The sequence below is a fragment of the Oryctolagus cuniculus genome, chromosome 5, assembly GCF_051225735.1.
Source record: "Oryctolagus cuniculus isolate XC-2025 breed Fujian yellow rabbit chromosome 5, ASM5122573v1, whole genome shotgun sequence".
Classification (NCBI taxonomy): Eukaryota; Metazoa; Chordata; class Mammalia; order Lagomorpha; family Leporidae; genus Oryctolagus; species Oryctolagus cuniculus.
In genome coordinates this window covers 61,876,131-61,900,513 of record NC_142871.1, presented here as the reverse complement: position 1 = coordinate 61,900,513, position 24,383 = coordinate 61,876,131, and the positions used below count along the sequence as shown (strand labels likewise).

The 24,383-nt window shown below is 52.1% G+C and overlaps 1 protein-coding gene across 6 annotated transcripts in view; it reads left to right on the top strand.

Annotated features, from left to right (window-relative positions):
- LOC100346633 (uncharacterized) overlaps positions 1-23,196 on the top strand; it is a 209,292-nt gene extending 186,096 nt beyond the window's left edge. For 4 of the 6 annotated variants that reach the window (XM_089333835.1, XM_089333837.1, XM_089333836.1 and 1 more), the window contains 10 exons: positions 1,145-1,294; positions 2,414-2,467; positions 4,201-4,368; positions 6,454-6,606; positions 6,820-6,951; positions 8,592-8,744; positions 11,523-11,732; positions 14,916-15,021; positions 18,565-18,692; positions 22,997-23,196. In XM_089333835.1, coding sequence (XP_089189961.1) covers positions 1,145-1,294; positions 2,414-2,467; positions 4,201-4,368; positions 6,454-6,606; positions 6,820-6,951; positions 8,592-8,744; positions 11,523-11,732; positions 14,916-15,021; positions 18,565-18,692; positions 22,997-23,026 — 1,284 coding nt within the window. In that variant the 3' untranslated portion in view covers positions 23,027-23,196. Of the gene's footprint in view, positions 1-1,144; positions 1,295-2,413; positions 2,468-4,200; positions 4,369-6,453; positions 6,607-6,819; positions 6,952-8,591; positions 8,745-8,904; positions 9,657-11,522; positions 11,733-14,915; positions 15,022-18,564; positions 18,693-22,996 lie in introns of those variants that run through there. The other 2 variants (XM_089333838.1, XR_016234560.1) reach the window with 2 other exon arrangements.
- The last annotated feature ends 1,187 nt before the right edge of the window (positions 23,197-24,383 follow it).

Sequence of the window (24,383 nt, the reverse complement as noted above, 5' to 3'; positions counted from 1 at the left end):
GGACAAGGAGGGCAGAGCCAGGGGCTTCTCCCCAGGCTCAGGGCAGCCCGACCTCAGCAGCAGGCTGCTGGTAAGCCGGGAACTGGCCTGGCCCTGGAAGTGTCACAGACAAAGCTCACTCCACAGTTAGTCCGGGTCTTGGGTTTTGGCCCCGTGCAACCCCAGATGCAACAGACATGGTTCCTGATGCATGGAGGCATGTGCGGGTCCTGCGTGGGGAGGTCTGTCCAGCCAACCATCTGCTGGCTCCCTTTCCTCCACGGAGCTTACGTCTAAATTGCAGTAGAGCTGGGCTGACCCAAAGCCAGGAGCCTGGAGCTTCTAAGTCTCCCAGGTCTTTCCCTCCATGGCTCAATGGCCACCTCTTCCCAAGGCAGACCCAGTGTCCGGAGGAAGGCAGGGAGTGGGGTTGCCTGGGAGTGAGTTGTGTGGCCCTGGGATTCAGCGCCCGATGGATTCGGTTCACTGCTATTGTGGGACACTGGCACAGGGGCCCCTGCAGAACGACCTCCCACACGCCAGGGCGCCCCTCTCAGGCCCTCCTCCAGCCCTGCCCTCCCCTACCAAGAATGCATCCTCTCAGCTCTGGCCTTCCTTCTACAGCATGCTCCAGGTGCCTGGGAGTCTGGAAATCCCTGAGTCCAGGGCTGGCATGGGCCTCCTGCCCAGGGGTGGTCCAGGGGCAACCACAGTTGGGTGTGGCTGGAGTTGGACGTGAGCCCAGAGGTGGGAAGAGAAACGGGCCACACAGTAAACTCGGAGCCAGGGACCAGCTCTCCTGCCCAGGTCGCCGCACTTCAGCGTAGTGCAAGAGTAATAAATCCAAACCTGGCCTCGCGGGTCGCTTGGGAGGGCTAGTTCTCAAGACGGGGGAGTCAGGCATCGCATTTCAGTGGCTTGTTCATTTGACTTATAACCTTTCAATATTTAGACCCGGTGTACAGGCCTCCACGTGTGCTCTGCTCCCTGGCCTTGCCAACGTGCAAAGCAGGGCTGAGAGAGAGGCTGGTGAGGCGAGGGCTGACCTGTAGGCGCAGAAAGGACACGAAAGCCTGTCTGTGAGCCACGGCCACGTGTGCCCTGAGCCCTGGCCCGGTGGGGCTGCCATGCTGGACTGTTGAGGCTGAGGTGTCTGCCTTTTCAGATCACTTTCCGAAGGGAGCATCTGGAGGCCTGCCTCCTGTCCCTGGGCTGTGACGTGATGGCGCGAGAACGCAGCAGCTTCGAGGCCTACTCCCTGTGCTACGAGCAGGTGCTGCAGCACGCGAGGCAGAGGCTGCGCCAGAAGGAACAGGTGGGTTCCCAGCGACAAGAACCCCAGCAGGCACTGGGGGTGCACAGGGAGGCCCTGGGGCTGCCCCAAGGAAGGATGCAAGACGGAGTCTTAAGCCAGACATGAGGGGACCGGTACCCACTAAACTTCTCTTCCCATTGGCTCTGTTTCTTGGGCGCTGGTGGTCACCGCGGGGTGATGCAGTCCGGGGAAGTCCAGTGGGCGGTGCCAGAGAGGAACAGCTAAGGGGCTGGACCACCAGGGGCAGGGTTGTGGCTGACCTCCCGCCCCCAGAACACAGCAGGTTCCTTGTGCTTCCCTGGGTTCCAACGAGGAACCCAGGATCTCTGAACAAACACCGTCATCAGAAGTTTGGGGCAATTTGAGTTTATACCTGAAAAAATGTAAAAATCCAAAAGAGATGGTCAAAAAACAAACCCAAATGGCGCGCTAGAGCATCAGGCAGTTGTGGGGAGCAACTCGGACTAGACTGTTACTGGAATTAAGACTTATTCTATGCATCTGCCCTCCCACTGTGGGGAGCAACTCGGACTATATTGTTACTGGAATTAAGACTTATTCTATGCATCTGCTCTCCCACAATATGGCGCTGGGAGAGAAGAAAGAGGCTTCTACACAGCTGCCTCCAGTTCAGCCAATAAACTGTAGGACTTGCTCCTGATTGGAGGAGAGCAGCGTGCTCGGCGTGTGGGCAGCCGAGTTGGGATTGGCGGAGGAGGACTATAAAGGAGGAGAGAGATGGCATGCACCAGGAACATCTAAGGGGAACATCTAAGGGGAACATCTAAGAGGAACACCTGTGCAGCCCCCGAGAGAGCCGGCCGGCGGTGTGCCGCTCCCCTGCGGAAGTGGGGAATGTGGCCAGGGGGAACTGCCCTTCCACGGAGGTGGAAGGGACAGTAGCCAACCCGGGAAGGACCAGCAGCAAACCCGGGGAGGGCCGAGCAGACAAAAGAACAGCGCAGGGTCCTGTGTCGTTCCTCCACGAAGACGGGGAGCGACAGGCAGTGAGTCTTGGATTCGCCCCACTTGACTTCTCCCCATCCCCAAGCTCTCTGCGTTGGACTGAACCATGTTTGAAGGAACACACGTTTACATTTCCTGCTTTGTCCTCCCCAGGAGTTAGAGGTCCTACAGAGAGGACAAGGGCCGCCCGAAGACGTCGCTACTCAGGTGGGTCCAGGCCAGTGCTGTCCACGGGGGAACGTCTGGGCAGCATCTGCTCTGTCACCTGTCACAGCCCTGCCTATGAGCGGTCTCCTTACAGGGCTCTTCTGGCTTGAGCATTTTGGGTTATTTTTACTATTGCCTAGTATCTTTGGGTTGTTGTTATTTTGGAAGGGGAGCATTGTTGTTTGTTTTCTTTGGAGGCCAGTTAAAGTGAATCCCAGAGAAAAGAGGGGGTGTTTGGGCCAAGGTGTCCAGATAAGGCTAACCTAGAGATAGAGACCCAGACGGCTGGAGTAGTGTCTCCCGCTGAAAGGGGCTCAAATAGAGTTTCTTGCATTTTTTTTTAAAGATTTTATTTATTTATCTGAGAAGTAGAGCCACAGACAGTGACAGGAAGAGACAGAGAGAAAGGTCTTCCTTCCATTGGTTCACTCCCTAAATGGCCGCCATAGCCAGAGCTGTGCCAATCCGAAGCCAGGAGCCAGGTGCTTCCTCCTGGTCTCCCATGGGGTGCAGGGCCCAAGCACTTGGGCCATCCTCCACTGCACTCCCGGGCCACAGCAGAGAGCTGGCCTGGAAGAGGAGCAACCGGGACAAGAACCCGGTGCCCATATGGGAGGCCGGCGCCGCAGGCAGAGGATTAACCCACTGAGCCACGGCGCCGGCCCCTCTTGCATTTGTTGAGCACTGGCTATATGTCCAGCTCTGTTCTAGGATCGCAAAATCAATCTGAGCTTCTCCAGGCCACATTTGCAGAGCAGGAACTCATCCTTTTTGTTGGATTCAAAGCAGAAATGAACGTTCACTACTAATCCTATAGCAGTCTGCAATCCCTAAGTTGTTTTATGTATATGGAAATATAGATAGATATAAATACATGTATACAATGGATGGATAAACATATTTCAAAAACCTCATGAAAAATTGAATTGAAAGCTAAATTTAAGGACAAGCATTTGGCTTAGTGATTGAGACACCACTGGGGACACCCACATCCCACATCAGAAGACCAGGGTTTGAGAGCCAGCTCCTCTTCTGATTCTAGCCTCATGCTAATGAGCACCGCTGGGGGCAGCAGGTGATGGCTCAAGTACCTGGGTTCTTGCCACCCACATGGGAAACCTGAGTTGAGCATCTCGCTCTCCACCTTGTCCCCGCCCAGCTCCAGCCATTGCTGGCATTTGGGGAGTGAATCAGTGGATGAGCCGTCTCTCTCTGTCTTTTTCCTTGTCTCTCTGCCTTTCAAATAAATTTATAATAAATCAATAAAAAGTTTGCAAATAAGTTTCTTTTGGTGCAAAAAATTTTGAAGTCCATGCATAGTTTTTTTTTTCATACTATACATTTGCCATGAAGCTTCTGAAGTACCCTTGTGTATTTATTTATTTATTTTAAGAGTTATTCTTATTTATTTGAAATACAGAGTTTCAGAGAGAGATAGAGAGGTCTTCTATCTGCTGGTTCACTCCCCAAATGGCCACAATGGCTGGAACTGAGCTGATCTGAAATCAGGAGCCAGGAGCTTCTTCTGGGTCTCCCACGTGGGTGCAGGGCCCCAAAGACTTGGACCATCTTCCACTGCTTTCCCAGGCCATAGCAGAGAGCTAGACTGGAAGAAGAGCAGCCGGGACTCAAACCAGCACCCATATGGGATGCCGGTGCTGCAGGCCAGGCTTTAACCCACTGTGCCACAGCGCCAGCCCCCCGTGTATTTATTTATCTAATTCTGCCGGTAGGTTGCAGAGCTTAGTCACGATATGATCATGGAAATCACTGCTCTGAGAGCCCAACTCACAGCTTTGGAAGAGGAGAATCTGAATCTCAGAAACCAGATCAGAAAAGAAGTCCAGGAAGAATACGAAGCGCTCGTCCAAGCTTTGTTTGTGACCTGTTTACACATAAAAGTAAGTGCCCCGTGCCAGCTGTCTGGGCCGCCTGGTGGCTGGGCACCGAGGGATCAGTGACAGAATGCACTTCGTGGTAACCGGAGACTCTTGGGCCCGAGAATTTTCCAGCTCTCAGCTTTCACTGCAGAGGGAGAGTCAGCAGTGGGCTGCCATCATTTTCCCGCAGGAGACACTACCTTTTGGATAACTGAGATGTTTCTTTTTCATGCTTTACTGCCAGTTGCCGTTGTAGCCATCTGCTTGCTATTCAGAGGGTGGGGGTGGGGTGGGGTTTCTGCTCAAAATCCCCACCAGTTGCTGTCACTATTATGTCTACTGAATGTGACTGTCCAAACGAGAGAGCACAGGGCCTGGCCAAGGCCAGATGCCAGGGCAGGCAGCGGCAGGTTCCTCCTGAGAGCTTGCTGGGCAGGTTCAGAATTTGAGCCCGTTCTCATTTCCCTAACCCTCAAAACGCCCGCCAGACTTTCTTTCATATCCAATGTCAGGGAGCAACCGGCCTGTTAGTGCAGACCTATCCCAGCAGGCAGAGCGGCGCAGCGCCCATGGGCCTGCAGCATGGGGGAAGCCGCTTGCTCTCCTACGAGGTCTGAGCAGCTGTGAGTCAGATGCCCCTAGCCACCAGTGGGCCCTTGGTTGTCCTACAGGTGCGATGCCAGTACAGACCGACCACCCAAGGCCGCAGCTTTCCCCAACTCTGCCTCTTGCCTGCTATGGGATGCTACACCCCGAAGTGAGCCCCATTTGAGTCTCCCTATCTCTCTGTACCTCCTCATCTCTCCCTTGAGGGTCCAGAGTGGTCCTTAGGGTTTTTCGCTAACAGGCACTCTACCCATGGCCATGGTCATTCCAGAGAGAACCGGAGATTTCCTCGGACTTGCCAAGTCCAAGTGCTTACAGATCAAAGTCCAAGTGCACTCGGCCTGGTGCTGGAGGAGAGGGCTGAGCAGAGTGAAGGCCAGAATTTGCCAAGCACTCGGGCATGAGATCATTGAGAAATTTCTGGAATTCCTATTAGCTTCTGCCAGGTTCTGACTTCTCCCAGGCTAACATAGCTCCACCAGGACTCCCAAAGCGGGGAATCCCGGTTCTGCTCCAGGGGCCCAGGAAGACACTGGAGCTTCCGCTGTGTGGCCAGCAGCTCCTCACTGGGTACCACCTTCCTCTGCAGGGAAGTAGCCCCTGCCTCTTACCTCAAGCACACTGGGCATCTTAGCTCAGGCTGCCCTAACGAAATACCCTAGCAGAAATTTCCTCATGGTTCCAGAAGCTGCAGGTCTGAGGTCAAGGTGCCTACATGGTCTGTTTCTGGTAGGGCTCCTTCTTTGGTGGCCATGACCAACTTCTTGCTGTGTCCTCACGTGGTCAGGAAAAAAGAAAGATCTCTCTTTGCCTCTTCGCATAAGGCCAGACTTACCAGAATAGACCCTATCCTTGTGACCGACCTCAGTTTAACCTTAACTACCTGCTAAAGCTCCTGTATCCCTAGTCATGGACGCAGAGGGTGTTAGGGTTTCAACATATGAATTTGGGGGCGGGTGGAGACAATGCAATCCATGGCACCGGGTCTGCAGTTGGACTAACCATTGATCATCAGCCATGAGTCGTAGCTGTTGAGAACGGGAGGTTTCTCGGTGAAGCTGCATCCCTCCTCCACCTTCTCTCTATTTAATGGGCTTGCTTGTGAGCAGCTCATCTACGATGTCTTGTCTGGCCAGATTCTGCTTTGACTCAACCTGGCAAGAAAAATCCTTGGTTCAGCTCCCAAGTAATCCTCCCCAAGGGGGGGGGGGGGCATTTTGGTCAGCAGCTTTTCTGCCTGTGACTTCTTCACTGTCCCACTCTCTGTCCTACTAAGCTCAGCTCGCCTGGCTCCGGACAAGCGAGACACACGCTGGGATGGGCGGGTGTCCGAAGGACAAAGCCCTCTGGACACAAGACAGTGCTCAGGGTGCCACTGGTGTGACATCCAACATAATGCAGAGTTGCTATCTCACTTCCGAAGGTTAGGCTTGTAGGTTTTGGCCCCTTCACGCCAGCCAGACCCACTGTACTTCCTTGACTCGGGCATGTGGTTTGCAGGAGAAGCTGGATGAGAATCAGCTTAATTTGATCCAGAGAGTGTACCAGCTCATCGGCGAAGTGAGAACAGAAGGGATCGCCACTATGAAGGCCCTAAAGAAAAAGTGGGGCTCCGCCGGGTCGGAGGAAGGGATGAAGGAAAACACAGCCCAAGTACGTGATTCTGTTTAATCTTGGGGTCTCAGCGGCTGCTGCCCGTGGCCTGTTAACTCTCCAGTTGGCTCCCCCCCACCCCACCCCGAGGAAGCCTCAGCTGCACGCCTGTGTCCCCTTCTGGAAGGCACGTCTCTGATGGGAGGATTTGCACCCTTCCTGGGAAAAGCACAGGGCCGGGCGGCCTCTTCTGAAACCGAGCCTTCTTGGCAGGAGCAGCTGCTGGCCTCGGAGCAGGACAACTGCAGCCTGGCCGCCCTGGTGTGCAAAGCGAGGAGCCTGGGCCGCTGGAGGCTGAGCGCGCAGCAGGCGCACTTCCAGGGCCAGCTGAGCCGGGCAGAGAAGGTGAGCGCCAGGGGGCAGGGCCTCCTCCACGCCATAGCCCCACAGCCGGCAGCTGGGCAGCTGCCTAACCGGTGTCGGGTGGCAGGGCCAAGCATCCGAAGGACCTGGGCTGTTGGCGTCTTCCCTGGGAACAGGCAATGTCAGGGCCTCGGGAGAAATCCAAAAGAGGCAGAAACAGCTGGCGAGGGAGAACCGGTCAGAGCGTTGAGCCCGAGGGAAGCGATGAGATGGAGGGGAGGCTGTACTGAGGGCTTGCAGCTGCTTTGTGAGGATTCTGCAAATCTTAGCATTGGGCGCGTGATTATCCGAGACAAAGGCAGTAACAAAATGAGTGGAAAAATCCACTTTAAAGCAAAATGAAACAAAAAGCGTGTATTGACAGTGGTTTGGAAACTCACTCACTGCTTCTGAAAGCCTTTACTTCCTCTGATCTGTCACACTGCTCATTTCTGCAATAGATTAAAAACCTCTCTTTTTGAGAAAGAGACAGAGTGAGACAGGCAGAGAGAGAGTTCCCACTTCCTGGTTCACTACCACCCCCCCCCAAAAAAAAAAAAAAGCCTGCAAAGGCCAGAACTGGGCCATGCTGAAGCCAAGAGCTGGAAACCCGATGCAAGATTCCCTCCCGAGCGTCAGGAACCTGGTTATTTGAGCCATCACTGCGGCCTCGCGAGTGTCCTCCAGCAGGAAGCTGAAGTCAGGAGCCAGGCCCAGGGAGCGAATCCAGGTGCTGCACTGTGGGGCACCGTGTCTTCACCACTAAGCTAAACACTGGCCCCTGTTGCACTAGTGGTAGTTAAAACCAAGCAGGAGCTCTGTTCTACCAAAAGTTAAGGAGATGGGGTTAGGCAGCGTGGCACAGCTGGTTAAGCCGCATCTGGTATCAGACTGCCGAGTTTGAGTCTTGGCCACCCTGTGCTTCTGGTCCAGCTGCCTGCTGACGCACACACTGGGAGGCAGCAGCTGATGGCTCAAATACGTGGGTTCCTGCCACCCATGTGGGCAACCCAGATGGCTGGAGCCAGCTAGCTCCTGGCTTCAATCTGGCCTATCCCCAACTGCTGTGGGTATCTGGAGAACGAACTAGTGGATGGAAGATACCTCTCTTCCTCTGCCTTTCAAATAAGTAAATATTGTGTTTTTTAATAAAAAAGAGGGGCTGGTGTTGTGACACAGCAGGGTAAGCTGCTGCCTGCAGTGCCAGCATCCTATATGGACTCAGGTTCAAGTCCTGGCTGCTCAGCCTCCATTCTGGCTGCCTGCTAATGTGCCTGGGAAAGCACTGGAGGATGGCCCAAGTGCTTGGACCCCTGCACCTGCATGGATGACCTGGAAGAAGCTCCTGCCTCCTGGCTTCAGCCTGGTCCAGCCCTGGCTGTTGTGGCTATTTGGGGAGAGAACCAGCAGATGGAAGATCTCCCCGCCCCCAACTCCCTCTCTCTCTGTAACTCTGCCTATCAAATACATAAAATAAATCTTTAAAAAAAGAGGCAATAAATATAATTCAAGCAGTGTAATAAACTCTAACCCTTTCAAAAAGAAAGAAAGAAGGAAGAATGGCTAAGGAAATAGCTTAGCTACTACCTGTGAAATGTAAAACATGGCAAGGAATCTAACTTACTACGTTTGGATGTTTACAGGAATCTATGCAAAGTAAGAAAGAGTGTTTGAGCATCCAGCTGATGGCAGAACAGGAAGTGAGTTTACTTCGCCAACAGTTACTGGGTCTCAGGCGGGCCCTGGCCAGGGCTCACGATGACAACGCGAGGATGTGGAAGCAGCAGGACAAGCAGGTAGCTGAGCTGCGGGCCCCCCCCCCCCCGCCTCCCTCGGAACACGCTCTGCAGAGCTGAGTGTGGCCACCAGAAGTGGCGCCGTGGCTGCTGGAAGTCGAGCGGGTGGCGCGGCCAGGAGATGGCTCTGACCCCCGTTTCTCTTCTCTCTCCCTTCCAGCCCAGAAGCCGAGGGCAGTGGCTGAAAGGTGGTTGCTTGCTCCTTCCTGTGTTTGAATGAGATGATAAATATTACTCATTTGCAGCGTCATCATGGATCACTCTGTGTGTGTGTGTGTGTGTGTGTGTGTGTGTGTGTGTGTGTTCCCGTGTGGATCTTTTTACCAAAGCTATCTTAGGAGCGAAGTATCTGCCTCGTACACAGGCCCCTCATGGGGCAAGCACACTTTCCAGAGACAGCCACCCAAGCATGCCATGTGTGGCCCCGCCTTGGGAATGATTCCCCAAACGGAGAGTCTAGGTTCTTGCCCTGATGATCTGTGCTAAGTGTAGCTCCCAGAAGTGACTCGACAGGGACTGGCAACAAAATAAAGGTGCACATAAATAAGAGTGTCAATTGTTAAATCAACAACGGGTGTCGCTGTGCACTTACTCCCCATGTAGGATCCCTGTCCTTAATGTGTTGTACTATGCAAATTAACAGTAAAACTACTACTCAAACAGTACTTTATACTTTGTGTGTCTGTGTGGATGTAAACCGTTGAAATCTTTACTTAGTACATACTAAGTTGATCTTCTGTATATAAAGATAATTAAAAATGAATCTTAATAAAGAATGGGATGGGAGAGGGAGTAGGAGGTGGGATGGGAGGGCGGTTATGGTGGGAAAAACCACTATAATCCAAAAGTTGTACTTTCAAAATTTATATTTATTAAATAAAAGCTTAAAAAAATAAAAGGTGCATGAGGCCAGTGCTGTGGTGCAGCGGGTTAAACCACCACCTATGAGGCTGGCATCCCATATGAGCACTGGTTCAAGTCCCAGCTGTTCCACTTGTGATCCAGCTCCCTGCTAATGCACCTGGGAAAGCAGCAGAAGATGGCTCAGGTGCTTGGACCCCTGCCACCCACATGGGGGACCTGGGTGGAGTTCCAGGCTCCTGACTTCAGCCTGGTGGAAAACTGGAAATTGCGGCAATTTGGGGAGTGAACTAGTGGATAGAAGATTCTCTCTCTCTCTCTCTCTCTCTGCCCCTCTCTATCACCCTCTTTCTGTAACTCTGCCTTTCAAATAAATAAATAAATATTTTTTAAAAATGAAGATGCTATAGCTCTAAGCTTTTTATAAACTGTGCCAGTCCTCTGAGCGTGAATGAAGCAGAGAGACCCTAGGTTTTACAATCTAAACCTGTTTAGCTGAGTTTCAGTAACAGCCTGGGGAAGCCGGGCATATTTAAAGCATGAAATAGAATTTGCCTGTCTTGAACCCTAAGACTTCCACGATAGATTGCTTTGGTGAGTTAATTATGTAAAGTACTTGATAAACTGTAAAATCATCATTCAACCATGAATAATTCCTATCGCTATCGCAGTTAAGGACTGGCCATCTGGTACACAGGCAGCTACTTGTTGGAAAAACTTTGGAGCAGAGCTAAACGATCTCTCCTCTTTTCTTTCTTTAACCGTCTCAGATCTGGCTTCTCCAAAGCTGTCTTGGAAGTCAAAATGGAGCCACAATAAGAATCTCCCTTCCCTTTCAAGGCTTGTGCTGGAGGACCTGACTCCCTGGAGTTAAATCCTTCCACTGCTAGCCCGGCATCAGTGTTCTTTGACAATGCAAATATAGTTTGTGATAGATAAAATTAACAAGCTAATTGCTTTATCATCCAATCTTGTTCCTAACAGACAATTATTTGACCTGAGGTTGCCGTCCTTTGCCTGGCTTTTGTTGTGACTGCTCTGATTATTTTGTTTCCTCTGACGCTTGCCCAGGGCTACGGTAGAAACTCCGGGTCAGGCAGGATCCTGCAGGTCTTGCTGCGGGCTCACAGGAGGCAGAACGGTGGGCCTGCATTATGTGGAGCCCAGAGCCCCTGTGCCTGGTGCCCCGGCCCCACAGGAGAGCACGGTGGTCTGCGTCCCCCTTGCTGCTCCCTGAGCTCTCTCCTTCTGTCGCCGGAGAAAAGAGCCGTGGAAGCCGTGGGGTTCTTGTCTTCACGCAAGAAAGAAGTCAGGCACGAGACAGAGAGCGAAGTAATACGATTTTATTAGGGATAGGGCATCCGTCAGAACGGAAGGGACAGATAAGAGCGCAGTCACTCGGACTGGGGGAGAGTAGGTTACGCAGTTGAATGGAGAGAGAGAACACACTGGGCAGGCCAGGCGGGCGGCGCCGCGGAGAGCAGAGGGCTGAGCGCACAGTCTGTTTGGACTCCGGTTTTTAAGGGAGTCTCTTGACCCATCTGCCCCTCCTCCAGGACAAAGGATGTTGGGTGAAAATTAGCAAATTCCTCCCCAGGTGTGCTGGTGCTGGGCAGAGCAGAGGGGCTTCCCTTAGGGTGCCTGTGAAGGTTTTATTGCCCCATGTTATCAGGGCAGGTGACACGTTTGGTCCTGAGGACAGAGAATCCTCCTGGGGGCTTTCCTTGGGGGAAGGGCTGGCTGCTGGGGCTTCCAAAGCAGGTGCTGGTTCTTCAGGCCCTTCTCTCTCTCTCTCTCTCTCTCTCTCTCTCTCTCTCTCTCTCTCTCTCTCTCACACACACACACACACACACACACACACACACCGGCTAACTCCTAACCTCCGACCTAAGACGTCCGCTGGCCTCCCCTCCGCAGGCTCGAGCGCTGCAGGACCTGCGGAGCAGAGTGGCGCAGGAAGCGCTCCACCGGCGGCAGCTGGACGCCGTGAGAACCTGCAGCGTGGAGAAGCTCCTGGAAGACGTAGGGCTCAAGGAGCAGCAACTACAGCTCCTTACCGAGGAGGCCCAGAGGACTCGGAGGCGGGGCCAGCTGCAGCAGAAGGAGATGACGCGAGAACTCCGCCAGGTGAGCGCAGGCGCCCTGGGTGCTCCAGCGACAGCCCAGGCCTTCTGCCCGTGCATTTCTAGGCCTCTCTCCCCCACCTCCGCCAGGCGGGCAGGTGCACCCGGAAGTGGCCTGGCCAGCTCCACTGCCTCGAGGCTCGAGATCTCTGCTTCCTCCTCATCCTCCTGAAAACCTTGTTTCCACCCAGCTACCATCTCTGACTAGTGATCCTTTAGGATCCAGCAGGTGGAAGATCTCCCTCCCTCCCTCTCTCTCCCTCTCTCTCTCCCTCTCTTTCTCTGTTTCTCTCTCTCTCTCTCTCTCTGTCTCCTTCCCACCCCCATTAGTCTGCCTTTCAAATAAATAAACAAACCCAAAAAAAGAAGAAAAAGGAATACCTTACGGAGCAGATGCGTCACACATATCCATTGAGTGAAGGAATCATTTCATTCATTCCCCAGAGACAGTGAGAGATAGAAAGGTAATTGGAAACGTAAGGGAAGTTATTGGTCAAGTGTTACAAGTGCTCAAGGAGGAGGTCAGTAAGGAGAATTGTACAAAAATAAATGGCAAAAAAAAAAAAAGGCTAAAACTCGAGGGGCTGATGCTGTGGCGTAGTGGGTAAAGCCTTAGCCTGTAGTGCTGGCCGGCATCACATATGAGTGCCAGTTCGAGGCCCAGCTGCTCCACTTCTGATCCAGCTCTCTGCTGTGGCCTAGTAAAGAAATGGAAGATGGCCCAAGTCCTTGGGCCCCTGCACCCATGTAGGAAACCTGGAAGAAGCTTCAGGATCCTGGCTTTGGATTGGCCCAGCTCTGGCCATTGCGGCCATTTGGGGAGTGAACCAGCAGATGGAATATCTCTTCTCTCTCTCTCTCTCTCTCTCTCTCTCTCTCTCCCTATCCCTGTCTGTAAGTCTACCCCTCAAATAAATAAATCTTTAAAAATAAATAATAAATAAATAAAAACTTTGAGGGCATGCAAAGCAAATATTTCTGGAGAAAATGAGAAAGTAAATGAGTAGCTTTAGAATAGAAGTTCACATTTATTGCATGAAAAGGAAACTAGAGTATGATGGAAACTGCAAGACAGATTCAGTATCCGACACTAATTCTGTAATTTATGCTTTTCTAAAACCACAAAAAGAGTGGTTCAGAGATGTGTTTCTCCAAAGTTCTCTCTAGTTAACATTTGATTATTTGTTTAGTGGCAGAAATTGTAGAGGGAGTAAAAAATGATTATTTTGAGGTATCTCTCAATAAATATACTTTTCCACCACGTGTGTAAAAATATCGGTTCTTTCTGAATTACCCCTGCAACTCTCAACAACTGAACAGCAATCCTCGGCCAACGAGAGCTGCCGTCGCCAGGGCGACTTCTGTCATTTTTATGTGTTCATTTATTTATTTGAAAGGCAGAGCAACAGAAAGAGGAATGTGTGCAACGGCTAAGGCTGGGCCAGGCCAAAGCGAGGAACCAGGAACTCCATCTGGGTCTCCCATATGGGTGGCAGGGGACCAAGTCCTTAGGCCATCTTCCTCTGTTTTCCCAAGCACATTAGCAGAGAGAGAGCTGGACTGCAAGTGGAGCAGCCGGGACTCAAACTGGCACTCTCATATGGGATGCTGGTGTTGCGAGCCCCCGGGGGGCCTTCATTCATTCCTTGACTATCTGACTTTGGACAGGACCCCTGGCCTGGCCTGCCCCTGCCCCTGTACCTGCTGAGGTCACAGCAGAGGCCCTGAAGTCAGATTCTCTGGTCCCTACTCCCGATCTCCAGCCCCGTGACTTTGGGCCAAGACTGTGGCCTCTCTGGTCTTTACTTTCCTTGTCTGTACAGTGGAGATAATGTACCCACTTCGTGGAATCTGGGGAGAATTAAATTAGGTCATTAGAATAAAGCCATCAGGATGGGCCTGGTAAACAGCTCTCAGTCCATGTGGACTGTTAGGAATGTGAGTGAACACAGCCTTGGGAGCAGGAAGACAGACCTGGCCGGAAACTGGCTCTGCCACTTTGTGGTTGTGTGGCCTTAGGCAAGGCACTGACTGGCACCCACAGGAAATGCGCATCCTACTCTCCTGAGCTCTAACTCTGCAGCCCAGGACAATCTATTGAAATGCAGGCTACACACACACACACACACACACACACAAGCCTGTGGTCACAGCTGCAAGGGTGCAGGGAGTGTCTGTTTGGGTCTGCACCGCAGGCTTGGGATTTAAAACATCTGCAGCTGAATTTTGAAGACCAGCACGTGCATTGGTTTCCTGGGTTGCCTTAGCAGATCACGACAAGCGGGAAGCTTAGAACAACAGAAATGTTTTCCCTCGCAGACCAAGAGGCCAGGAGTCTGGACTTGAGGTCCCAGTGAGGCTGCTTCCTTTAGAAGGCGCTGCAGAGGCATCTGCTCTTAGCTTCTGGCACTCCTTGGGCTTTCCTGGCTTTGTGGTTTCATCCTCCATCACCTCTGTGTCCGCCTCCCTACCATAACCCTCCTCTACTTATCTGGACAGCACCCACTGTTGTCCTGGTAAGTTCCACCTCACCTCTTCCTAGCTTAATTATATCTGCAAAGACCTGATTTCCAAACAAGGGCCCATTCTGAGGTTCCAGGCGGACATGAGTTTGGGGGGGGGGGGCACTATTCAACTCACTATCATGTTTATTCTGTATAATTAAGGAGACTTCTGAGATGTTACATCTAAAAATAAAAAAATGCCCACCATCTGTGCAGGTGACACACACTTTGGACCCAGCGACTCTGTGGCTGGGGGACGGTGGGTCAGCACAGCCAGGGTCAAGCCCCTGGGGGAGGGGCCTTCTGCCAGGCTTCCCACTGGGGTTGCAACCACCCAGGGGCTCCCGCAGAGCCTTTGCGAAGGTGCTGCAGCTTGGCCACCCTCCCCTCCTCCTGTACCTACTCCGGGAAATCAAGACCCCAAAGACACAGCGCCGTGAAGAAGCACCAGCTGTCATAAGAAGGGATTCCAGGCATGGCCTTGTGTTCTTCTCCCATTAAGTTCTTGGTCTTCCTCAAGCTCTTGATTCTCAAGAGGCTGGATGGGGCCCACCCAGAGCTTGGAATGCACTTGGCGTAGCCTGGGACGCTCCCCCCACCCACCGCCTCCGGCCCCGCTGGGAGCCCCAGGAACTGGAGTGAGCTGTGTGGAGGCCCATGCTGCCCATGTGCTGTCCCCGCAGGTGAGGAGCCGGCTGGCCCGGGAGCGCAGTGCGAAGCTGAGCGCCTTCCAGCGCCTGGAGGAGCTGCAGAGTCAGCTCCAGGACGCCCCACCCGGCTCCCCACAAGGTAAGCACCCCTCCTCTGCGGAGCTCGGGGTCTGAGCTGGGGGAGGGGGTCCGCGGCTGGCTGTGACAGCCCGGTGGTGATTGAGGGACCCCTTCACCATGGTCGCTGGATGAATGAATGACGCGTGCAGGGACAAACCCTGCTTCTGGTTTCAGGAATAGTGAAATGTGCCACTTAGAGAGCACCGAGGACTCCCTGGATTTGGGAACACACTAGTGCTTTGGGACCCCAACGACCACATTTCTCTGATGCTGTTTGTACAGCACGATTCTTGGTCCTGGGGGACCAGGGGTCCCTGTGACTCTGGGCAGGCAGCATGGAGCAGAGGCCAGACCCTAGGGTGTCCCTGAATTAGCTCCCTTCTCTGTAGGATGAGGCCTAAGTAATAATTCTAAGTTCTCCACTAGATCTGACTCTCAAATGTCACTCAATGTCAGGAGCCGTGATTGGTCTGCTGGTAGGATCAGCCACGCCCCCTTCTTTCCTGTCCCGTAGCACAGCATGGAGCAGCCACGACTTGAACCGGTGCCTATGTGGGATGCTGCCATTGCAGGCAGTGGCTTTACCCACTACGCCACAGCACCAGCCAGGATCCAGCCATCTTTTAATCTCCTTCCTCCTCCCCATGACCCGGGAACTGCCCTCTGTGTCCTCCAACACCTGCACGTTTCTGAAGGAGAACGGGAGTGAGGCTCAAGGCAGATGGGGGCAACCCTGACTCCCAGGAGGGAGGGTGAGGCCTGAGGGGATGGGCAGCCCGGCCTCAGCCTCACTGTCCCCTCTGCAGTGACTTCCTCCCTGTAGACGCCCCAGCGGCTCCTGGCTCCTGGCTGTCATGTGCTACCCAGCGCTCACCTCCACCATTAGTGCCGACGGGTAGAATTCCACCACTTTGCTGCTCCTGCTTCCCCAGCCCTTGTCCGGCAGGGGTCTCCCGTGACCCAGGCCTATCCTCTTGGCAGCGGCCACAGTGACAGCAGCAGCATCCCTGCTCCCCGGGCTAGAGGCACAGGCGAGGGGTGGGCACTCTCCTTGACTTTACTGTGGATTCTCCCGGAAGTGTGTTCTAGAACAGTTGTTCTCAAAACTGCTTCTCAAGGAAGAAAGGGAGGGGCTGGCGCTGTGCTGCAGCGGGTGAAAGCCCTGGCCTGAAGTGCCAGCATCCCATATGGGCGCTGGTTCAAGTCCTGGCTGCTCCACTTTCAATCCAGCTCTCTGCTATGGCCTGGGAAAGCCTTTGGGCCCCTGCATCCATGTGGAAGACCAGGAAGAAGCTCCTGGCTCTGGCTTCAGATCGGCTCAGCTCCAGCTGTCGCGGCCATCTGGGGAGTGAACCAGCGGATGGAAGACCTCTCTCTCTGTCTCTACCTCTCTCTGTAACTCTTTCAAATAAATAAAATAAATCTTTAAAAACAAAGAAGAAGAAGAAGAAGAAGAAAGGGAGTGAGCTGGTTCACAAAGCTACAAGGTGTTCGAAGGTGGACTGGCGAACAGGAGTTTGATCAGACTTTGAAAGGTTGCCTGAGGACTGGCTTCTCTCCATCCCGGGGCTCTGGAACATTCCTGAGGCTGGGAAGGAGAAGGACATGGTTTCCTTGGGAACCAGGTGGCTGCCACCTCTGTGGCTCCCACATAAACGCTCAGCACGGCAGGAGTGGGGTGTGCAGACGGAGCAGTTAAAAAGGACTGAGTACTGACCGCACTGACTCGGGTCAAGTGCCCAGGACTGAACGGATCAGCGAAGCCAGAGCCTAGGAGGTGTGGCTGGCTTGACAGCACCTGCGTCCCTGCCTTGAGCTGAGGGTGGCCTCAGCTCACTCCCCTCTTTTCTGCAGCGACTATTTTAATATTAATTCTTCTTTTTATTTTATTTTTTGACAGGCAGAGTGGACAGTGAGAGAGAGACAGACAGAGAGAAAGGTCTTCCTTTTGCTGTTAGTTTACTCTCCAATGGCCTCCGCGGCCGGCGCGCTGAGGCCGGCACATCGTGCTGATCCGAAGCGAAGCCAGGAGCCAGGTGCTTCTCCTGGTCTCCCATGGGGTGCAGGACCGGGGCCATTCTCACTGCACTCCCGGGCCACAGCAGAGAGCTGGCCTGGAAGAGGGGCAACCGGGACAGAATCCGGCGCCCCGACCGGGACTAGAACCCAGGGTGCCGGCGCCGCAGGCGGAGGATTAGCCTATTGAGCCACAGCGCCGGCCTTTGCAGCGACTATTTTAAATCTTCCACGTCTCTGTCCCTCACCGCACTCCTCAACCTTCACCCCCGACTTCACGGAGGAATGAACAGCAGTCTCCCTCTACGTCTTGTCTCTGTGCCCACCTCCATCTGCACTCAGCCGAGTCTCCTCCCTCCTGTGAAAATGGAAGAAGTGCCCCATTTTCCTCTTAGTCTAGGATATCATGTATCTTCTGAGGTTCTATTTCTAAGGAAGGAACGAGGAGGGCCCTGTGTTGCGGTGCCGCAGGTTAAGCCGCTGCCGGTGATGCCACCCTCCCAGAGGAGCGCTGGTTCAGATCCCGGCGGCTCCACTTCCGACCCAGCTCCCTGCTCACTTGTCCGGGAAAGCAGAAGCTGGCCCAAGCGCTTGGGTCCCCTGCACCCATGTGAGGGATCTGGATGAAGCTCCCATTCCCTGGCTTTGGCCTGGCCCAGCCCCAAATGTTGTGGCCATCTGGGGAGGGAGTGAACCAGCGGATGGAAGAACTCTTTCTCCTCTCTCTTTGTCACTCTGCCTTTCAAATAAATGAAACAAATCTTTAAAAACTATTAGAAAAAAAATTAAAAATAAAAATGAACCTCTGGGCCAAGCCTTGGTCCCAACTTGAGCCATGCATCCTAGAGACGGAGCGAGTGACCCTCTTTGGCTGCGTCTCCTGTCTGCTTTTCCAGTTCCTCCGTCTCTCTCCCACCCCTGAAGGGTGCCATCGCTCAGGACTCTGGCCTCCTGTGTTCCCAGTGCGCAGTTTCTGGATAATTGCACATGTTCTCACAGCTTGAGTCACTGTTGGCCAAGTCCGCACCTGCAGCTCGAAACGCTCCTCCGAACTCCAGGCCGACAGAGCTAATGACTACCTGATGTCTGCGCTCCTGTCTCTCAGGCTCCCACGGTCATCAGGGTCAAACAGAGCCCGGCTTCCTCTCCTCCTCCCACACCCACTCCTTTTGCGGCAGGGAAAGCACCATTGCAGCAAACCATGCTGTCAAATTCCAGTGGCTTGAGTGAGAAATTCAGAGGCTCTTTGTCCTCACCCTGCAAATCCAGCTCATGACCAAGCCCTGTTAATTGGTGTAGCTGTCCGTCTGTCTGTCTGTCCGCTTCCACCTCCCACGGTCCACGTCTCCTGGCTCCTGTACTTTGCCTTGATCAAGGGAGCCTTGGGCAGAAAACTGCATTTCGATTTGGCCAGTTTCCCTTGAAACTGACGAAGCAGGAAGGGGAAAGTTGGTGAAGGTGGCATAGACTCCTGTTTTAAGCTCTGAACTTTGGACATAACACCAGAGACATAACTTAAGTTTTGTTTTTTTTTTTTTAATTATAGGCCTTCTGTCCCAGGCTCACTGCTCCCTAAGTTCTGCCTCCACACCATCCAGGCACTCCCAGCTCCAGTTTTTAAAGACCAATCTTATGGACAGTACCCTAACAAGAAGGATACAGCGGCCGAAGACTGTAAGTACCGATAAGCTTGATCACATGTCTCGAACAGGGAGAGTTTGAAGCTGATGTTGTGGTTTCACAGTCACTTCAACGTTACACTGGAAAGATTATGTATCAGAGGCTTCTCTGGATAGCAAAATTCTGGTGCTGAGATAACTAGGCTGAACGGCACCTGCTCAGTCCCAGCTCAGTCAGTGGGTGTGGCAAGCAGCACCAACGCCTCGCTGTGTGGCATCCCTGCATTTCTCTCGTTTTCCCCAAGCATCTACAATCAATCCTGGGCAGCATCGGATTCTGAGTTCCCTGATAGAAACAGAGAATTTCAGAAGCCGTTTTAAAACAGGTGAGAAATCTAGTGTGCAAGACTTTCTTGGAAGGCGGATTAGCACCAATGGAAGGATTTTTAGAAATATTTCAGCTTTCAGGTTATGGTAAAGTGATAGTCACAGCCTCTTCTCCTGCCTTCTCTGCATGACTTTAATCAGTAGTTTACCCTTTGCTTTGTGATCTTTCAGAGTCTCCATTTCAGTTCTAATCAATATATTTAAGAAGTATCCCCCTCTTCCCTTCAGAAAACTAGGAGGGAAAGATGTAATCATTCCCACAGAGAAAACGATCTCATTCTAAGAAGTCATTTGAAGGTGTAATTCTGCAGCTGGTAGTTTGGATATTGGGTCAAAAGTTTGTTGCGGTACTATTTTTCAAAAAAATTATCTATTTTATTTTATTTGAAAGGTAGAGAGAAAGGAGAGAGAGGGAGAGAGAGAGAGAGAGAGATCCTATCCATTAGTTTACTCCCTGAGATGCCCACAAAAGCTGGGACTGAAACCCAGGGCCAGGAATTCAGTCAACCCACACCCTATGTGGTGGCAGGGACTCAACCACTTGAACCCACCGCTGCCTCCCAAGGCCTGCATGAACAGAAAGCTGGAATTAGAAGCAGAGCTCGGACTTGAACTCAAGCCCTCTGGGATGAGATGCAGGTACCCCAAATGGCATCTTAACTGCTACACCAAAAAGCCTGCCCCTCCTTGCAGTATTTCTAAACATGCTGTTGAGAGAGAAGAAGCCAGCTGGAAAAAATATCTACTCTCAATCTTGACCAAGAAAAGGCCACCTTATCAATTAATAGCTACTGTTTGCTGGACTCACCAAGCTCTGTACAATCATCCTTCCCCGAACATGAAGTTCGAGCACAGCTACTCGTCAGTATCCGTGGAGTACCGGTTTCAAGACCCATCACCCCACCCCCATACCAACATCTGCAGGTCCTGAACTCCCTTTGTAAGACGGTTTCAGGGCAGATGTGTTTGGTCAGGGGTTAAGACGCCCCTTGAAATGCCTGCATCCCATACAGAGTGCTGGGCTCAGTTCCTTGCTCCACTTCCGACTCCAGCGTCCTGCTGGCACACCCTGGGAGGCAGCACGTGATGCTAGTTCAAGTAGCTGGGTCCCTGCCACCCACAAGGGAGACCTGCAGTGACTTCCAGGCCCCCCCTGGCTTTGTCCTGGCACGGCCCTGGCTGTTGCAGGCATTTGAGGAGTGAACCAGCAGGTGGGACATCTCTGTCTGTCTCTCCCCTCTCTCTCTTTCTGCCTTTCAAATAAATAAATAAATATAAAGTGGTGTGGTATTTGCCTATAATCCATGGAAATCTTCCCATATGTTTTAAATCATCTAGATTATAGTATGTAATAAAGTATAAATGCTGTGTGAGTAGTTGTCACACTGTCTTGTTTAAGAATAATGACAAGGGAAGAAGTCTGTGCGTATTTAGAACAATGCATTTTTGTGGATTTTTAAAAATTTTTTTTTTATTTTTTGACAGGCAGAGTGGACAGTGAGAGAAAGAGACAGAGAGAAAGGTTTTCCTTTGCTGTTGGTTCACTCTCCAATGGCCGCCGCGGCCGGCGCGCTGCAACTGGCGCACCGCGCTGATCCGAAGGCAGGAGCCAGGTGCCTCTCCTGGTCTCCCATGGGGTTCAGGGCCCAAGTACCTGGGCCATCCTCCACTGCACTCCCTGGCCACATCAGAGAGCTGGCCTGGAAGAGGAGCAACCGGGACTAGAACCCGGCACCCCGACCGGGACTAGAACCCGGTGTGCCGGCGCCGCAAGGCGGAGGATTAGCCTAGTGAGCCGCGGCGCCGGCCGTGGATATTTTTTTACCTGTAGTTGTTTTAATCTGGGAATGCAGAACCAGAATATGAAGGTCAAGAGTGTATGTCCATTTGTTTCTGACAAAGCCTTTTCCCAAAGGAAGTAAGGTTCATTTTGGGGGCCGGTGCTGTGGTGTTAGTGGGTAAAGCTGCCACTTGCAGTGCTGGCATCCCATGTGGGACCTGGTTCGCGTTCTGGCTCCTCTGCTTCTGATCCAGCTCTCTGCTGTGGCCTGGGAAAGCAGTAGAAGATGGCCCAAGTCCTTGGGCCCCTGCACCCACGTGGGAGACCCAGAAGAAGCTCCTGGCTTCAAATTGGTGCAGCTGTGGCCATTGCGGCCATCTGGGGAATGAACCAGCGGATGGAAGACCCCTCTTTCTCTCTCTGCCTCTTTATATCTCTGCCTTTCAAATAAATTTATAAAAAAGTTCATTTTGTATGTGTGGGTCCTCAAGACTTCCAAGGTTTACTCCATTTCACCTCTGACAGCCCTGGGTGCCATGGGGTGAGGCTGGTAACCACAATCCTTGTGGCTGAGAAGGCTGCGAAGTAGCTCAGTGTGTGAGGGGAGACCCTCTGTATTTGAGGCATTTAGAAGAGTGATGGCCCAAGGCTAATTTGCTCGTTGGCCATTGTTCAACTAAATAAGGAAGCCCCATAAGAAGTGCCTTTGGGCCCACTGGCTTGTGTGCAACACAGGAAGCCCAAGCAAAAAGCTTATTAGAACCTCTTTAAATCTATTCTGACTTTTTGAAAAATTTTTTAAAGATTTATTTATTTATTTGAAAGGCAGAGTTGCAGAGACAGAGGCAGAGAGAGAGAGAGAGGTCTTCCATCCACTGGTTCACTCCCCAGATGGCCACAATGGCCAGAGCTGGGCCAAATCTGAAGCCAGGAGATTCCTCTGGGTCTCCTATGCTGGGTGCAGGGGCCCAAGGGCTTGGGCCATCTTCTGCTTTCCCAGGCCATAGCAGAGAGCTGGGTCGGAAGTAGAGCATCCTGGACTCGAACCGGCGCCCATATGGAATGCTGGCACTGCAGGTTGGGGCTTTAACCCGCTGCACCACAGCGCTGGCCCCAGTTCTGGCTTCTTAAGCAAAGCCTATGAGACATGTCAGATCTGTACTGACTGAAGAGGAATTTATACCTCGCAGGAGTGTAAGAACTCTTAAGTGGTTTTCTATAAAATACCACTGCACTGATTGATTAAAAATATTAATGAATTTTTGGATCATGCAAATTTTGAGATGTCTGCTTCCATAGTTTTCCATTAATGGATTTATCTTTTTAAAAACATTACTTACTTTTTGAAATACAAAGTTACTGAGAGAAAGGGAGACAGAGACAGACAGACAGAGAGAGAGAGAGAGAGAGAGAGAATCTTCCTTAAAAGGCTGCAGGCCAGGCTGAAGCCAGGAGCCAGGAACTCCATCTGGATCTCTTACATGGCTACGTGGGCCCCAAGTATTTGTACCATGTTCTACTGCTTTCTCGGGCACATTAACAGGGAGCTGGGTCAGATGTGGAACAGACGGGACTCGAACCAATACCCATGTGGGATGCTGGCATCACAAGTGGTGGCTTTACCCACTACACCACAGCGCCAGCCCAGATGGATTTATTCTTGGCCGATTCCCCTTGTAACAAGTGGCAGCATATGGACAAGAAGTCACACCAGATGTCCTAACCCGGAGAGAACAATGATCTTGCTCTCAGGAATAGCAGTGACCTTTTGTAATGCTGTAACAAGAACCAGTCATCAATTAATTTTAATTGGTGATTAAAAATTACCAATGTCAGGGCTGGCGCTGTGGCGCAGTGGGTTAACGCCCTGGCCTGCAGTGCCAGCGTCCCATATGGGCGCCTGTTCAAGACCCAGCTGCTCCACTTCCAATCCAGCTCTCTGCTATGGCCTGGGAAAGCAGTGGAGGATGGCCCAAGGCCTTGGGCCCCTGCACCCAGCATAGGAGACCTGGAAGAAGCTCCTGGCTCCTGGCTTCAGATTGGCCCAGCTCCAGCCATTGCGGCCATCTGAGGAGTGAACCAGAAGAAGGAAGACCTCTCTCTCTGCCTCTCCTCTCTCTCTGTGTAACTCTAACTTTCAAATAAAGAAATAAATCTTTAAAAAAATTACCAATGTCTACTTAATATTACAGGTGCCTGTTAAACACAGAAAAATGGATTGAGGATTTTCTTCCTATCTGATGTGGCAGAAAATGTTCACCCTGACAGCTTTTCAAGGTCAAACATCTTCCTCCAGAATGCCACCGGACAGACCCAACTGGTAACCATCTCTGCTTTTTCCAAGTTTTATTTCCATGAGGATGTGAGTGAATAAAAATGGCTGTAAACTCCAGTAAAGCGTTTGTCTACTTTTCTTACGAGTACTTGGGATATAGTGCTGAAGGGCTAGGCTGATTGTCCCAAGTGAAGGAGGGTTTGGCTCTGGCTTTTAAAACACAGATGTCAGAGGTAGGTGTTTGGTCTAGCGGTTAGGATGCTGGTGGGGGCACCTGTGTCCCATATCACGTGCCCAGATTCAAGTCCTGGCTGCGACAAGTCCAGTTTCCTGCTAATGCACACCCTGGGCAGCCAGCGATGGCTCAAGACATTAGGTTCCTGCACCCACGTGGGACACCTGGCTCCCAGCATCTGGGGAATGAACTAGTAGCTGCGATCTGTGTGTGTGTGTGTGTGTGTGTGTTTCTGCCTCTCAGGTGAATAAAAATCTACAAATCCACAGGTTTCGACTTGCATTCTTACAATATATCCCTTGTTTCTGGTCAGCCAGCAGCCTCTCGATGTGAGTTCTAGAGCTAGGTGGCATGGCAGTATTTATTAATAAGTGAAAAACCACAGTATTTGTATAGGGATTCACCCAAGTAAACGTCAAAGCATTTGTTCCTGTTGGGTTCACACTCAAACATCATCCTCTCTCCACAGTCTTTGCATTCTTCCTACAGGAGCCACAGTCTTCAGATAAGCCCTAATGCAGAACTGGCACTGTGGTGCAGCAGGCTGAGCCACGGTCTGCAATGTCAGCATCCCATATTGGAGAGCCGCTTTGAATCCTGGCTGCTCTGCTTCCAATCCAATTCCCTGCTAACCCTCCTGGGAAAGCAATGGAAGGTGGTCCAAGTGCTGTGGACCCACGACCGATGTGGGAGACTCAGATGGAGTTCTGGGCTCCTGGCTTCAGCCTGGCTCAGCCCTGGCTGTTGTGGCCATCTGGGGAGTGAGCCAGCAGACAAAGGATCTCTCTCTCTCTCTCTCTCTCTCTCTCTCTCTATCTCTAACTCTGACTTTCAAATCAATAAATAAATGTTTAAAAAAAACCCTTGGACTAGCGCTGTGGTGCAGCAGGTTAAAGCCCCAGCCTGCAGTGCCAATATCCCATATGGTCGCTGGTTGAACTCCCCACTGCTCCACTTACAATCCAGCTCCCTGCTAATGCACCTGGGAAAGCAGATTGGGGCCGGCACTGTGGCAAAGCTGGTAAAGCTGCCACCTGCAGTGCCGGCATCCCATAGGGGTGCCGGTTTG